The sequence below is a fragment of the Ranitomeya variabilis genome, chromosome 3 (assembly GCF_051348905.1).
Source record: "Ranitomeya variabilis isolate aRanVar5 chromosome 3, aRanVar5.hap1, whole genome shotgun sequence".
In the NCBI taxonomy this organism is placed as follows: Eukaryota; Metazoa; Chordata; class Amphibia; order Anura; family Dendrobatidae; genus Ranitomeya; species Ranitomeya variabilis.
In genome coordinates this window covers 7527637-7541071 of record NC_135234.1, presented here as the reverse complement: position 1 = coordinate 7541071, position 13435 = coordinate 7527637, and the positions used below count along the sequence as shown (strand labels likewise).

At 55.6% G+C, this 13435-nt stretch overlaps 1 protein-coding gene across 1 annotated transcript in view; it reads right to left on the bottom strand.

Moving 5' to 3' along the window:
* LOC143816869 (uncharacterized) overlaps positions 1–12125 on the bottom strand; it is a 32795-nt gene extending 20670 nt beyond the window's left edge. The window contains exons 1-2 of the mRNA XM_077297801.1: positions 11977–12125; positions 3126–3419 (exon numbers count right to left, since the gene is read on the bottom strand). Coding sequence (XP_077153916.1) covers positions 3126–3419; positions 11977–12034 — 352 coding nt within the window. The 5' untranslated portion in view covers positions 12035–12125. The remainder of the gene's footprint in view (positions 1–3125; positions 3420–11976) is intronic.
* Between the last annotated feature and the right edge of the window lie 1310 nt (positions 12126–13435).

Genomic DNA, 13435 nt, shown 5'->3' with positions numbered 1-13435 from the left:
GGGGGTGATAAAGGGGGGGGGGTATTTATTATTTTTTTTATTTTGATCGCTGTGATAGAACCTACCACAGCGATCAAAATGTACTTGTAAGGAATCTGCCGGCTGGCAGATTCGGCGGGCGCACTGAGCATGCGCCCGCCATATTGGAAGATGGCGGCGCCCAGCGAGGAGACGTACGGACACCGGGAGGATCGGTAAGTATGAAGGGGTGGTGGGGGGGTGGATTGGAGCACAGGGGGGGTGAATTCAAACAAGGAGGGAGCGGACAGGAGGACGGGGGAGCCGGCAGGCGGACGGAGGGGACCGGACCCCATAACGGAGGACTGGGGGGGCGATCGGTGGGTGTGGGGGTCACTTAAGTATTTCCAGCCATGGCCGATGATATTGCAGCATCGGCCATGGCTGGATTGTAATATTTCACCATTTTTTTAGGTGAAATATTACAAATCGCTCTGGTTGGCAGTTTCACTTTCAACAGCCAATCAGAGCGATCGTAGCCACGGGGGGGTGAAGCCACCCCCCCTGGGCTGAAGCACCACTCCCCCTGTCTCTGCAGATCGTGTAAAATGGGAGTTAACCCCTTCACCCTATCTGCAGGGACGCGATCATTCTATGACGCATACGCTGCGTCATAGGTCGGATTGGCACAGACTTTCATGACGCAGCGTATGCGTCAAAGGTCGGGAAGGGGTTAAATTACAGAAACTGCACATCTGAAGGAATTAATCTAAGACTGTAGAGAGCATATTGAATTCTAAAGCAATTCATGGAATAGTACAACAATCTGACGAGAAAAAGATTACACAAAAATATTCCTTAAGCCCCAAGAGATTAATTTTCAAAAAGGACAATAGCAGAAAATTGACCCCAAAATTTATTACACAATTTCCGCAAGTGAATCAATACCCCACATGTGGTCAGAAACTACTTCACCACCACAGTGCAAAGGGAAGGAGACCCGAATTGTAGTGCAGACTTTGCTTTTATGATTTGCGGGTGCCAGGTCCCACTGGCAGAGCTCCTGGGGTGGCAGGTCAGACTAGCAGAGCCCCTGAGGAGCCAGGTTACACTGGCAGAGCCCCTGAGGAGCCAGGTTACACTGGCAGAGCCCCCGAGGAGCCAGATTACACTGGCAGAGCCCCCGAGGAGCCAGATTACACTGGAAGAGCCCCTGAGGAGCCAGGTTACACTGCCAGAGCCCCCGAGGAGCCAGATTACACTGGAAGAGCCCCTGAGGAGCCAGGTTACACTGCCAGAGCCCCCGAGGAGCCAGATTACACTGGCAGAGCCCCCGAGGAGCCAGATTACACTGGCAGAGCCCCCGAGGAGCCAGATTACACTGGAAGAGCCCCTGAGGAGCCAGATTACACTGGCAGAGCCCCCCGAGGAGCCAGATTACACTGGAAGAGCCCCTGAGGAGCCAGGTTACACTGCCAGAGCCCCCGAGGAGCCAGATTACACTGGCAGAGCCCCCGAGGAGCCAGATTACACTGGAAGAGCCCCTGAGGAGCCAGGTTACACTGGCAGAGCCTCTGAAAAGCCAGGTTACACTGGCAGAGCCCCTGAGGAGCCAAGTCACACTGGCAGAGCCCCTGAGGAGCCAAGTCACACTGGCAGAGCCCCTGAGGTGGCAGGTCACACTGGCAGAGCCCCTGAGGTGGCAGGTCACACTGGCAGAGCCCCTGAGGTGGCAGGTCACACTGGCAGAGCCCCTGAGGTGGCAGGTCACACTGGCAGAGCCCCTGAGGTGGCAGGTCACACTGGCAGAGCCCCTGAGGTGGCAGGTCACACTGGCAGAGCCCCTGAGGTGGCAGGTCACACTGGCAGAGCCCCTCCCCCCCAATAAGTGACCCCATTTTAAAAACTACAGCCCTCAGTGATTCTTCTGGGGGTGCAGGGAGCATACTGACACCACCGGTGGGCCACAGAATTTTATACCATTGGGCGGTATAAGTGATTAGATGGATTTATACTTTGGGTGGGTGAGATTACAGCGAGAGCAGATTTATATTGATTTTTCAATACTACTATACCCCAAGTTATAACCTTTCCATATTTCTCCTGGCAGAGTCATGCGACAGGTTGATTTGTGCGAGATGAACTGTCGTTTTTATTGGTACCATTTTTGGGCACATGACATTTTTCACTGCTTTGTATTCTGATTTTTGTGAGGCAGAATAAACAAACACCAGCAGTTCAGGAATTGTTTATACCGTTCACCATCTGGTACAAGTGATAAGACGGCTTTACCGGTCAGTGCGGTTGTATTCTGAGCTCTGTCTCATTTTTCCACTGACGGTGCTGTATGGCGGCTTGTTTTTTGCTGGAGGAGATCACGTTTTCCTTTACATCATTTCTATTTACATACAACTTTATGTCGTTTTATTCCACTTTTTGTGGAGGAGCATTATGTAAAAGATAGTTTTGCCACAGTTTTCGGTTTTTATGTGACAGTTTCATAGCTCAGGTCGTTCCGGATGCAGCGATACCAAATACGTGCACTTCTTTTCAGTCTACTTTTGCAGTTACATAAATACAGGCATTTACTGGTGTAACATTTTCTTTGCTCTTTATCTTTCATACTTTATATACATGCTATTCCTTAGTTCTTTACTTGCGCTTTGTCTGATCACAGGTGTAATGCGTTGCAGTGCGCACATGGCGACACAGGAGAGCTGTCGGTGTGACGCTGCAGAACAAGTGCTATACCTGCCTATGGCAGAGCCTAACAGGCCACCGTACCAGGCATTATTTCACCTCCGTTCTCCACTACTACCATTGGCTCCCCACGATTGCGTTGTGGGGGTGTCAATGAGCTGAGAGAGGTGTCCTCTCCCTTTCACAATCGCAGCAGCTTGGCAGCTCCTCGGCCCACAAATTTATCAGGAAGGCTCATAATAACACTCACCTCCGATCATTGGCCCCGATACACATGCTACAACTCATTCAATCTGATCAAACACAAGGACCCATAAGTTGTCGGCAGCACAAATTCCATGTGAACAAGTAAAGTGCTGGTGACAGTAACCAGAGAGCCCCCCCAGTGTGCCGGTCCTTGTATAAGGTTAGATCTTTCAATAACAGAAGGGGAGAAATCCTGAACGATCCCCCGGCCCCGCACTCACCGAGCACCCGCAGGCTGAAGAAGAGGTTTGTAATTCTGCCATCAACCAGGAGCACCGCCTTGTACATCCCGCTGTCCTCTGGAGTCACATCACGGAGGATGAAGGTCTTCTCCGTCAGATTTGCATCAACCCTGTCCTTAATGTTATAGAACCCGTAGAAGTCCGGCTCCTTCCCCTCCTCCAGGTCCACGATCTTTATCTCTTCCTTCAGCCAGGTGATCTCCGAGGGCTGAACATCTCCACTCGCTCTGAAGGTCACACTGCTGCCAGAGAGTTTAGTAATCTGCTCTTGTCCTAAGAGAAAAAGAAACAAGGGATCACAGGTATAGGGACACCAGAATGTGACCTGAAAGAATAGTGACGAGCGACCGAGGATGAGCCCAGACTGTACGTGTCTGACACTACTGATCCCGAGCTACAGCCGTTATTATACTCCAGAGCTGCACTCACTATTCTGCTGGTGCAGTCACTGTGTACATACATGACATTACTGATCCTGAGTTACATCCTGTATTATACCCCAGAGCTGCACTCACTATTCTGCTGGTGCAGTCACTGTGTACATACATTACATTACTGATCCTGAGTTACATCCTGTATTATACCCCAGAGCTGCACTCACTATTCTGCTGGTGCAGTCACTGTGTACATACATTACTGATCCTGAGTTATATCCTGTATTATACCCCAGAGCTGCACTCACTATTCTGCTGGAGCAGTTACTGTGTACATATATTACATTACTGATCCTGAGTTTCATCCTGTATTATACCCCAGAGCTACACTCACTATTCTGCTGGTGCAGTCACTGTGTACATACATTACATTACTGATCCTGTATTATACTCCAGAGCTGCACTCACTATTCTGCTGGTGCAGTCACTGTGTACATACATTACATTACTGATCCTGAGTTACATCCTGTATTATACTCCAGAGCTGCACTCACTATTCTGCTGGTGCAGTCACTGTGTACATACATTACATTACTGATCCTGAGTTACATCCTGTATTATACCCCAGAGCTGCACTCACTATTCTGCTGGTGCAGTCACTGTGTACATACATTACATTACTGATCCCGAGTTACCTCCTGTATTATACTCCAGAGCTGCACTCACTATTCTGTTGGTGCAGTCACTGTGTACATACATTACTGATCCTGAGTTACCTCCTGTATTATACCCCAGAGCTGCACTCATTATTCTGCTGGTGCAGTCACTGTGTACATAGATTACATTACTGATCCTGAGTTACATCCTGTATTATACTCCAGAGCTGCAATCACTATTCTGCTGGTGCAGTCACTGTGTACATACATTACATTACTGATCCTGAGTTACCTCCTGTATTATACCCCAGAGCTGCACTCACTATTCTGCTGGTGCAGTCACTGTGTACATACATTACATTACTGATCCTGAGTTACATCCTGTATTATACCCCAGAGCTGCACTCACTATTCTGCTGGTGCAGTCACTGTGTGCATACATTACATTACTGATTCTGAGTTACATCCTGTATTATACCCCAGAGCTGCACTCACTATTCTGCTGGTGCAGTCACTGTGTACATACAGTACATTACTGATCCTGAGTTACATCCTGTATTATACCCCAGAGCTGCACTCACTATTCTGCTGGTGCAGTCACTGTGTACATACATTACTGATCCTGAGTTACCTCCTGTATTATACCCCAGAGCTGCACTCACTATTCTGCTGGTGCAGTCACTGTGTACATACAGTACATTACTGATCCCGAGTTACCTCCTGTATTATACTCCAGAGCTGCACTCACTATTCTGCTGGTGCAGTCACTGTGTACATACATTACTGATCCTGAGTTACCTCCTGTATTATACCCCAGAGCTGCACTCACTATTCTGCTGGTGCAGTCACTGTGTACATACAGTACATTACTGATCCCGAGTTACCTCCTGTATTATACTCCAGAGCTGCACTCACTATTCTGTTGGTGCAGTCACTGTGTACATACATTACTGATCCTGAGTTACCTCCTGTATTATACCCCAGAGCTGCACTCACTATTCTGCTGGTGCAGTCACTGTGTACATACATTACATTACTGATCCTGAGTTACACCCTGTATTATACTCCAGAGCTGCACTCACTATTCTGCTGGTGCAGTTACTGTGTACATACATTACTGATCCTGAGTTACACCCTGTATTATACTCCAGAGCTGCACTCACTATTCTGCTGGTGCAGTCACTGTGTACATACATGACATTACTGATCCTGAGTTACCTCCTGTATTATACCCCAGAGCTGCACTCACTATTCTGCTGGTGCAGTCACTGTGTGCATACATTACATTACTGATTCTGAGTTACATCCTGTATTATACCCCAGAGCTGCACTCACTATTCTGCTGGTGCAGTCACTGTGTGCAGTTTGCTTGTGCACTTGCCACTATCAGCAAGCTTCGCACATAGGTTGTCTACTCCCTGAATGCTTTGCCCCTGTTCCTCCATCACCTCGATCTCATTCTCATCACACCCAGCACACAAGGTTGGGGAATGATGGGGGGAGGACGAGTAGCAGGATGAGGTCCGGTCATATTATGCATTCCGTATTATTTTTATTAAATTTAAAATATACCTTTTAAGTACACAAGAAGGACACTAGGGATCTCTAGGGCCAGCTATTGCAAGTTGCTATCCTTTTAGTCAGTATCATTCCTTCATGAGCCTTGTGGCACGACTTAGGCCAAAAGCCAAACCAGAGGCAATTTGCAGAGACGTGTTTCAGGGAGTTTGCCCCTCATCAGTACAAAGCTATCGTATGAGGATTCATTCCCTCAGAGCTTTTCTTTTTTTCTGGACTCTGGCGCAGAAAAAGACCAATTTCCATGTGATATTATGTGCGAAGAAAATGCCAGGAACGTCTGGAGAATTTAAAGGGGAAATTATTGCAGTGGTTCAAAGTGGCACTTTTTTCCTTGCGCAGCTTCAGGAAGTGGCACGGTACTCACTGAGGTGGAGGAATCTGAGCAAAATCCACACGGATTGGACACAAATCTCATCCACCCACTGGAGAAAAATCAACGCGGATTTCACCAACCAAAAAAACACAAGAGCCACAACAGGTTTCCACTAAAAGTCCTGAATAAAATAAGATCTGACCAAGAATGACAGAAGCTACGATCATGATAGGAGGACGGAGGACGCTCACACCGGAGCTAGGACACGATCAGAGAAGGAAGAGGGCGCTCACATCAGAGCCAAGACCAGATCAGAGGAGGAAGGAGGCCGCTCACATCAGAGCCAAGACCAGATCAGAGGAGGAAGGAGGCCGCTCACACCGGAGCCAAGACCAGATCAGAGGAGGAAGGAGGCCGCTCACACCGGAGCCAGGACCAGATCAGAGGAGGAAGGAGGCTGCTCACATCAGAGCCAAGACCAGATCAGAGGAGGAAGGAGGCCGCTCACATCAGAGCCAAGACCAGATCAGAGGAGGAAGGAGGCCGCTCACACCAGAGCCAAGACCAGATCAGAGGAGGAAGGAGGCCGCTCACACCGGAGCCAGGACCAGATCAGAGGAGGAAGGAGGCCGCTCACACCGGAGCCAGGACACGATCAGAGAAGGAAGGAGGCCGCTCACACCGGAGCCAGGACACGATCAGAGAAGGAAGGAGGCCGCTCACACCGGAGCCAGGACACGATCAGAGAAGGAAGAGGGCGCTCACATCAGAGCCAGGACCAGATCAGAGGAGGAAGGAGGCCGCTCACACCGGAGCCAGGACCAGATCAGAGGAGGAAGGAGTCCGCTCACACCGGAGCCAGGACACGATCAGAGAAGGAAGAGGGCGCTCACATCAGAGCCAAGACCAGATCAGGAGGAGGAAGAAGGCCGCTCACACCGGAGCCAGGACCAGATCAGAGGAGGAAGGAGGCCGCTCACACCGGAGCCAGGACACGATCAGAAGAGGAAGGAGGCCGCTCACACCGGAGCCAGGACCAGATCAGAGGAGGAAGGAGGCCGCTCACACCGGAGCCAGGACACGATCAGAGGAGTAAGGAGGCCGCTCACACCGGAGCTAGGACACGATCAGAGAAGGAAGAGGGCGCTCACACCAGAGCCAGGACCAGATCAGAGGAGGAAGGAGGCCGCTCACACCAGAGCCAGGACACGATCAGAGAAGGACGGAGGCCACTCACACCGGAGCCAGGACACGATCAGAGGAGGAAAGAAGAGGGCGCTCACACCGAAGCCAGGACACGATCAGAGGAGGAAGGAGGCCACTCACACCAGAGCCAGGACCAGATAAGAGGAGGAAGGAGGCCGCTCACACCGGAGCCAGGACCAGATCAGAGGAGGAAGGAGCCCTCTCATACCGGAGCCAGGACACGATCAAAGAAGGAAGGAGGCCGCTCACACCGGAGCCAGGACCAGATCAGAGGAGGAAGGAGCCCACTCATACCGGAGCCAGGACACGATCAGAGAAGGAAGGAGGCCGCTCACACCGGAGCCAGGACCAGATCAGAGGAGGAAGGAGGCCACTCACACCGGAGCCAGGACACAGGCCACTCACACCGGAGCCAGGACACAGGCCACTCACACCGGAGCCAGAACACGATCAGAGGAGGAAGGAGGCCGCTCACACCGGAGCCAGGACACGATCAGAGGAGGAAAGAGGCCGCTCACACCGGAGCTAGGACACGATCAGAGGAGGAAGAGGGCGCTCACATCAGAGCCAAGACCAGATCAGAGGAGGAAGAAGGCCGCTCACACCGGAGCCAGGACCAGATCAGAGGAGGAAGGAGGCCGCTCACACCGGAGCCAGGACACGATCAGAGGAGGAAGGAGGCCGCTCACACCGGAGCCAGGACACGATCAGAGGAGGAAGGAGGCCGCTCACACCGGAGCCAGGACACGATCAGAGGAGGAAGGAGGCCGCTCACACCGGAGCCAGGACACGATCAGAGGAGGAAGGAGGCCGCTCACACCGGAGCCAGGACACGATCAGAGGAGGAAGGAGGCCGCTCACACCGGAGCCAGGACACGATCAGAGGAGGAAAGAGGCCGCTCACACCGGAGCTAGGACACGATCAGAGAAGGAAGGAGTCCGCTCACACCGGAGCCAGGACCAGATCAGAGGAGGAAGGAGCCCACTCACACCGGAGCCAGGACACGATCAAAGGAGTAAGGAGGCCGCTCACACCGGAGCTAGGACACGATCAGAGAAGGAAGAGGGCGCTCACACCGGAGCCAGGACCAGATCAGAGGAGGAAGAGGGCGCTCACACCAGAGCCAGGACCAGATCAGAGGAGGAAGGAGGCCGCTCACACCAGAGCCAGGACACGATCAGAGAAGGACGGAGGCCACTCACACCGGAGCCAGGACCAGATCAGAGGAGGAAGGAGCCCACTCATACCGGAGCCAGGACACGATCAGAGGAAGAAGAGGGCCGCTCACACCCGAGCCAGGACCAGATCAGAAGAGGAAGGAGGCCGCTCACACCAGAGCCAGGACCAGATCAGAGGAGGAAGGAGGCCGCTCACACCGGAGCCAGGACACGATCAGAGGAGGAAGGAGTCCGCTCACACCAGAGCCAAGACCTGATCATAGGAGGAAGGAAGAGGGCGCTCACACCGAAGCCAGGACCAGATCAGAGGAGGAAGGAGGCCGCTCACACCAGAGCCAGGACCAGATCAGAGGTGGAAGGAGGCCACTCACACCGGAGCCAGGACCAGATCAGAGAAGGACGGAGGCCACTCATACCGGAGCCAGGACACGATCAGAGGAGGAAGGAGTCCGCTCACACCAGAGCCAAGACCTGATCATAGGAGGAAGGAAGAGGGCGCTCACACCGAAGCCAGGACCAGATCAGAGGAGGAAGGAGGCCGCTCACACCAGAGCCAGGACCAGATCAGAGGAGGAAGGAGGCCGCTCACACCGGAGCCAGGACCAGATCAGAAGAGGAAGGAGTCCGCTCACACCGGAGCCAGGACACGATCAGAGAAGGACGGAGGCCGCTCACACCAGAGCCAGGACACGATCAGAGGAGGAAGGAGGCCGCTCACACCAGAGCCAGGACCAGATCAGAGGTGGAAGGAGGCCGCTCACACCGGAGCCAGGACCAGATCAGGGGAGGAAGGAGGCCGCTCACACCGGAGCCAGGACCAGATCAGAGGAGGAAGGAGGCCGCTCACACCGGAGCCAGGACCAGATCAGAAGAGGAAGGAGTCCGCTCACACCGGAGCCAGGACACGATCAGAGAAGGACGGAGGCCGCTCACACCAGAGCCAGGACACGATCAGAGGAGGAAGGAGGCCGCTCACACCAGAGCCAGGACCAGATCAGAGGTGGAAGGAGGCCGCTCACACCGGAGCCAGGACCAGATCAGGGGAGGAAGGAGGCCGCTCACACCGGAGCCAGGACCAGATCAGAAGAGGAAGGAGTCCGCTCACACCGGAGCCAGGACACGATCAGAGAAGGACGGAGGCCGCTCACACCGGAGCCAGGACACGATCAGAGGAGGAAGGAGGCCGCTCACACCGGAGCCAGGACACGATCAGAGGAGGAAGGAGGCCGCTCACACCGGAGCCAGGACACGATCAGAGGAGGAAGGAGGCCGCTCACACCGGAGCCAGGACACGATCAGAGGAGGAAGGAGGCCGCTCACACCGGAGCCAGGACACGATCAGAGGAGGAAGGAGGCCGCTCACACCGGAGCCAGGACACGATCAGAGGAGGAAGGAGGCCGCTCACACCGGAGCCAGGACACGATCAGAGGAGGAAGGAGGCCGCTCACACCGGAGCCAGGACACGATCAGAGGAGGAAGGAGGCCGCTCACACCGGAGCCAGGACACGATCAGAGGAGGAAGGAGGCCGCTCACACCGGAGCCAGGACACGATCAGAGGAGGAAGGAGGCCGCTCACACCGGAGCCAGGACACGATCAGAGGAGGAAAGAGGCCGCTCACACCGGAGCTAGGACACGATCAGAGAAGGAAGGAGTCCGCTCACACCGGAGCCAGGACCAGATCAGAGGAGGAAGGAGCCCACTCATACCGGAGCCAGGACACGATCAAAGGAGTAAGGAGGCCGCTCACACCGGAGCTAGGACACGATCAGAGAAGGAAGAGGGCGCTCACACCGGAGCCAGGACCAGATCAGAGGAGGAAGAGGGCGCTCACACCAGAGCCAGGACCAGATCAGAGGAGGAAGGAGGCCGCTCACACCAGAGCCAGGACACGATCAGAGAAGGACGGAGGCCACTCACACCGGAGCCAGGACCAGATCAGAGAAGGACGGAGGCCACTCATACCGGAGCCAGGACACGATCAGAGGAAGAAGAGGGCCGCTCACACCAGAGCCAAGACCTGATCATAGGAGGAAGGAAGAGGGCGCTCACACCGAAGCCAGGACCAGATCAGAGGAGGAAGGAGGCCGCTCACACCAGAGCCAGGACCAGATCAGAGGAGGAAGGAGGCCGCTCACACCGGAGCCAGGACCAGATCAGAAGAGGAAGGCGTCCGCTCACACCGGAGCCAGGACACGATCAGAGAAGGACGGAGGCCGCTCACACCAGAGCCAGGACACGATCAGAGGAGGAAGGAGGCCGCTCACACCAGAGCCAGGACCAGATCAGAGGTGGAAGGAGGCCGCTCACACCGGAGCCAAGACCAGATCAGAGGAGGAAGGAGGCCGCTCACACCGGAGCCAGGACACGATCAGAGAAGGACGGAGGCCGCTCACACTGGAGCCAGGACCAGATCAGAGAAGGAAGGAGGCTGCTCACACCGGAGCCAGGACACGATCAGAGGAGGAAGGAGGCCGCTCACACCAGAGCCAGGACACGATCAGAGGAGGACGGAGGCCGCTCACACCGGAGCCAAGACCAGATCAGAGGAGGAAGGAGGCCGCTCACACTGGAGCCAGGACCAGATCAGAGGTGGAAGGAGGCCGCTCACACCGGAGCCAGGACACGATCAGAGGAGGAAGGAGGCCGCTCACACCAGAGCCAGGACACGATCAGAGGAGGACGGAGGACGCTCACACCGGAGCCAGGACCAGATCAGAGGAGGAAGGAGGCCGCTCACACTGGAGCCAGGACCAGATCAGAGGTGGAAGGAGGCCGCTCACACCGGAGCCAGGACACGATCAGAGGAGGAGGCCGCTCACACCGGAGCCAGGACACGATCAGAGAAGGAGGCCGCTCACACCGGAGCCAGGACCAGATCATAGGAGGCCACAGGAGCCAGGACGTCCCCGTTGTCTTGTATGGAGTCGCACCCGTTGTTTACGGGACAGTTCACCCTTCTGACCAGAGATGAAGTTGAGGTGAGATCCTGTCATGGAGGAGACGCTGTGGATCCTCACATAGCTGCACACATTGTGCTTTTTTTCTGCGGCGTGTGAACACGGCCTGTGCCCGTATCTCGCCCACCGCACGTCAATGTCACCCGGTACAGTAATGTGGAGGGCAAGAGCCACCTGAGACCCCGAGAAACCTCATTACAGGCTTGTTCTCGGATAGAACGTGTCCGGTCATGATCCAAGCCAGGAAAGGCGGCTGAGCACACGGACGACATTTCTTTTCCTGAGGAGGCAGAACCCTTGTGGATTTTGTGGGGAAAGTAAACTGCAAAGTGTGGACAGAACCTCAGTGCACCCCCGTCTGTGTGTGTGAATGAGAGAGGCCTCTGGGGTATGGGCGATACCATGTAGGGAATAGGGGGAGGACAGGTGTGTGCGCCTGAGGTAAATGCCGGTGTCCGCTGTCTCCCGGGCGCTGCAGATATAGTGAACACCCGGCTTTACCTCAGGGCGGGCGCCGCTCGGTCCCCGCTGTCTCTCCCCCAGCTCTCGTCCGTCACTCACCCCGACACCAGGCGCTCAGCAGCAGCAGAACCACAGTCCTGGTCTCCAATTCCCGCATCGTGCGGCCGAGCTCCGGTGCAGGACGGCGGCTCCGCCCGAGGCAGGACACCGGAAGTAGACGAAAGTGAAACCGAAAGCTGCGGTGCTCGGTACCGGATGTACAGGCTGACCTATACTGAGGCCTGGGGTTATAGGGGGGCTGCCCCTGACCTGTACTGAGGCCTGGGGTTATAGGGGGCTGCTCCTGACCTGTACTGAGGCCTGGGGTTATAGGGGGGCTGCCCCTGACCTGTACTGAGGCCTGGGGTTATAGGGGGGCTTCCCCTGACCTGTACTGAGGCCTGGGGTTATAGGGGGTCTGCTCCTGACCTGTACTGAGGCCTGGGGTTATAGGGGGCTGCCCCTGACCTGTACTGAGGCCTGGGGTTATAGGGGGGCTGCCCCTGACCTGTACTGAGGCCTGGGGTTATAGGGGGCTGCTCCTGACCTGTACTGAGGCCTGGGGTTATAGGGGGGCTGCCCCTGACCTGTACTGAGGCCTGGGGTTATAGGGGGGCTTCCCCTGACCTGTACTGAGGCCTGGGGTTATAGGGGGTCTGCTCCTGACCTGTACTGAGGCCTGGGGTTATAGGGGGGCTGCCCCTGACCTGTACTGCGGCCTGGGGTTATAGGGGGGCTGCTCCTGACCTGTACTGAGGCCTGGGGTTATAGGGGGGCTTCCCCTGACCTGTACTGAGGCCTGGGGTTATAGGGGGTCTGCTCCTGACCTGTACTGAGGCCTGGGGTTATAGGGGGTCTGCTCCTGACCTGTACTGAGGCCTGGGGTTATAGGGGGGCTGCCACTGACCTGTACTGCGGCCTGGGGTTATAGGGGGGCTGCCCCTGACCTGTACTGAGGCCTGGGGTTATAGGGGGCCGCCCCTGACCTGTACTGAGGCCTGGGGTTATAGGGGGCTGCCACTGACCTGTACTGCGGCCTGGGGTTATAGGGGGGCTGCCCCTGACCTGTACTGAGGCCTGGGGTTATAGGGGGCTGCTCCTGACCTGTACTGAGGCCTGGGGTTATAGGGGGGCTGCTCCTGACCTGTACTGAGGCCTGGGGTTATAGGGGGCCGCCCCTGACCTGTACTGAGGCCTGGGGTTATAGGGGGGCCGCTCCTGACCTGTACTGAGGCCTGGGGTTATAGGGGGGCTGCTCCTGACCTGTACTGAGGCCTGGGGTTATAGGGGGCCGCCCCTGACCTGTACTGAGGCCTGGGGTTATAGGGGGGCCGCTCCTGACCTGTACTGAGGCCTGGGGTTATAGGGGGGCCGCCACTGACCTGTACTGAGGCCTGGGGTTATAGGGGGCTGCCCCTGACCTGTACTGAGGCCTGGGGTTATAGGGGGCTGCCCCTGACCTTTACTGAGGCCTGGGGTTATAGGGGGGCTGCCCCTGACCTGTACTGAGGCCTGGGGT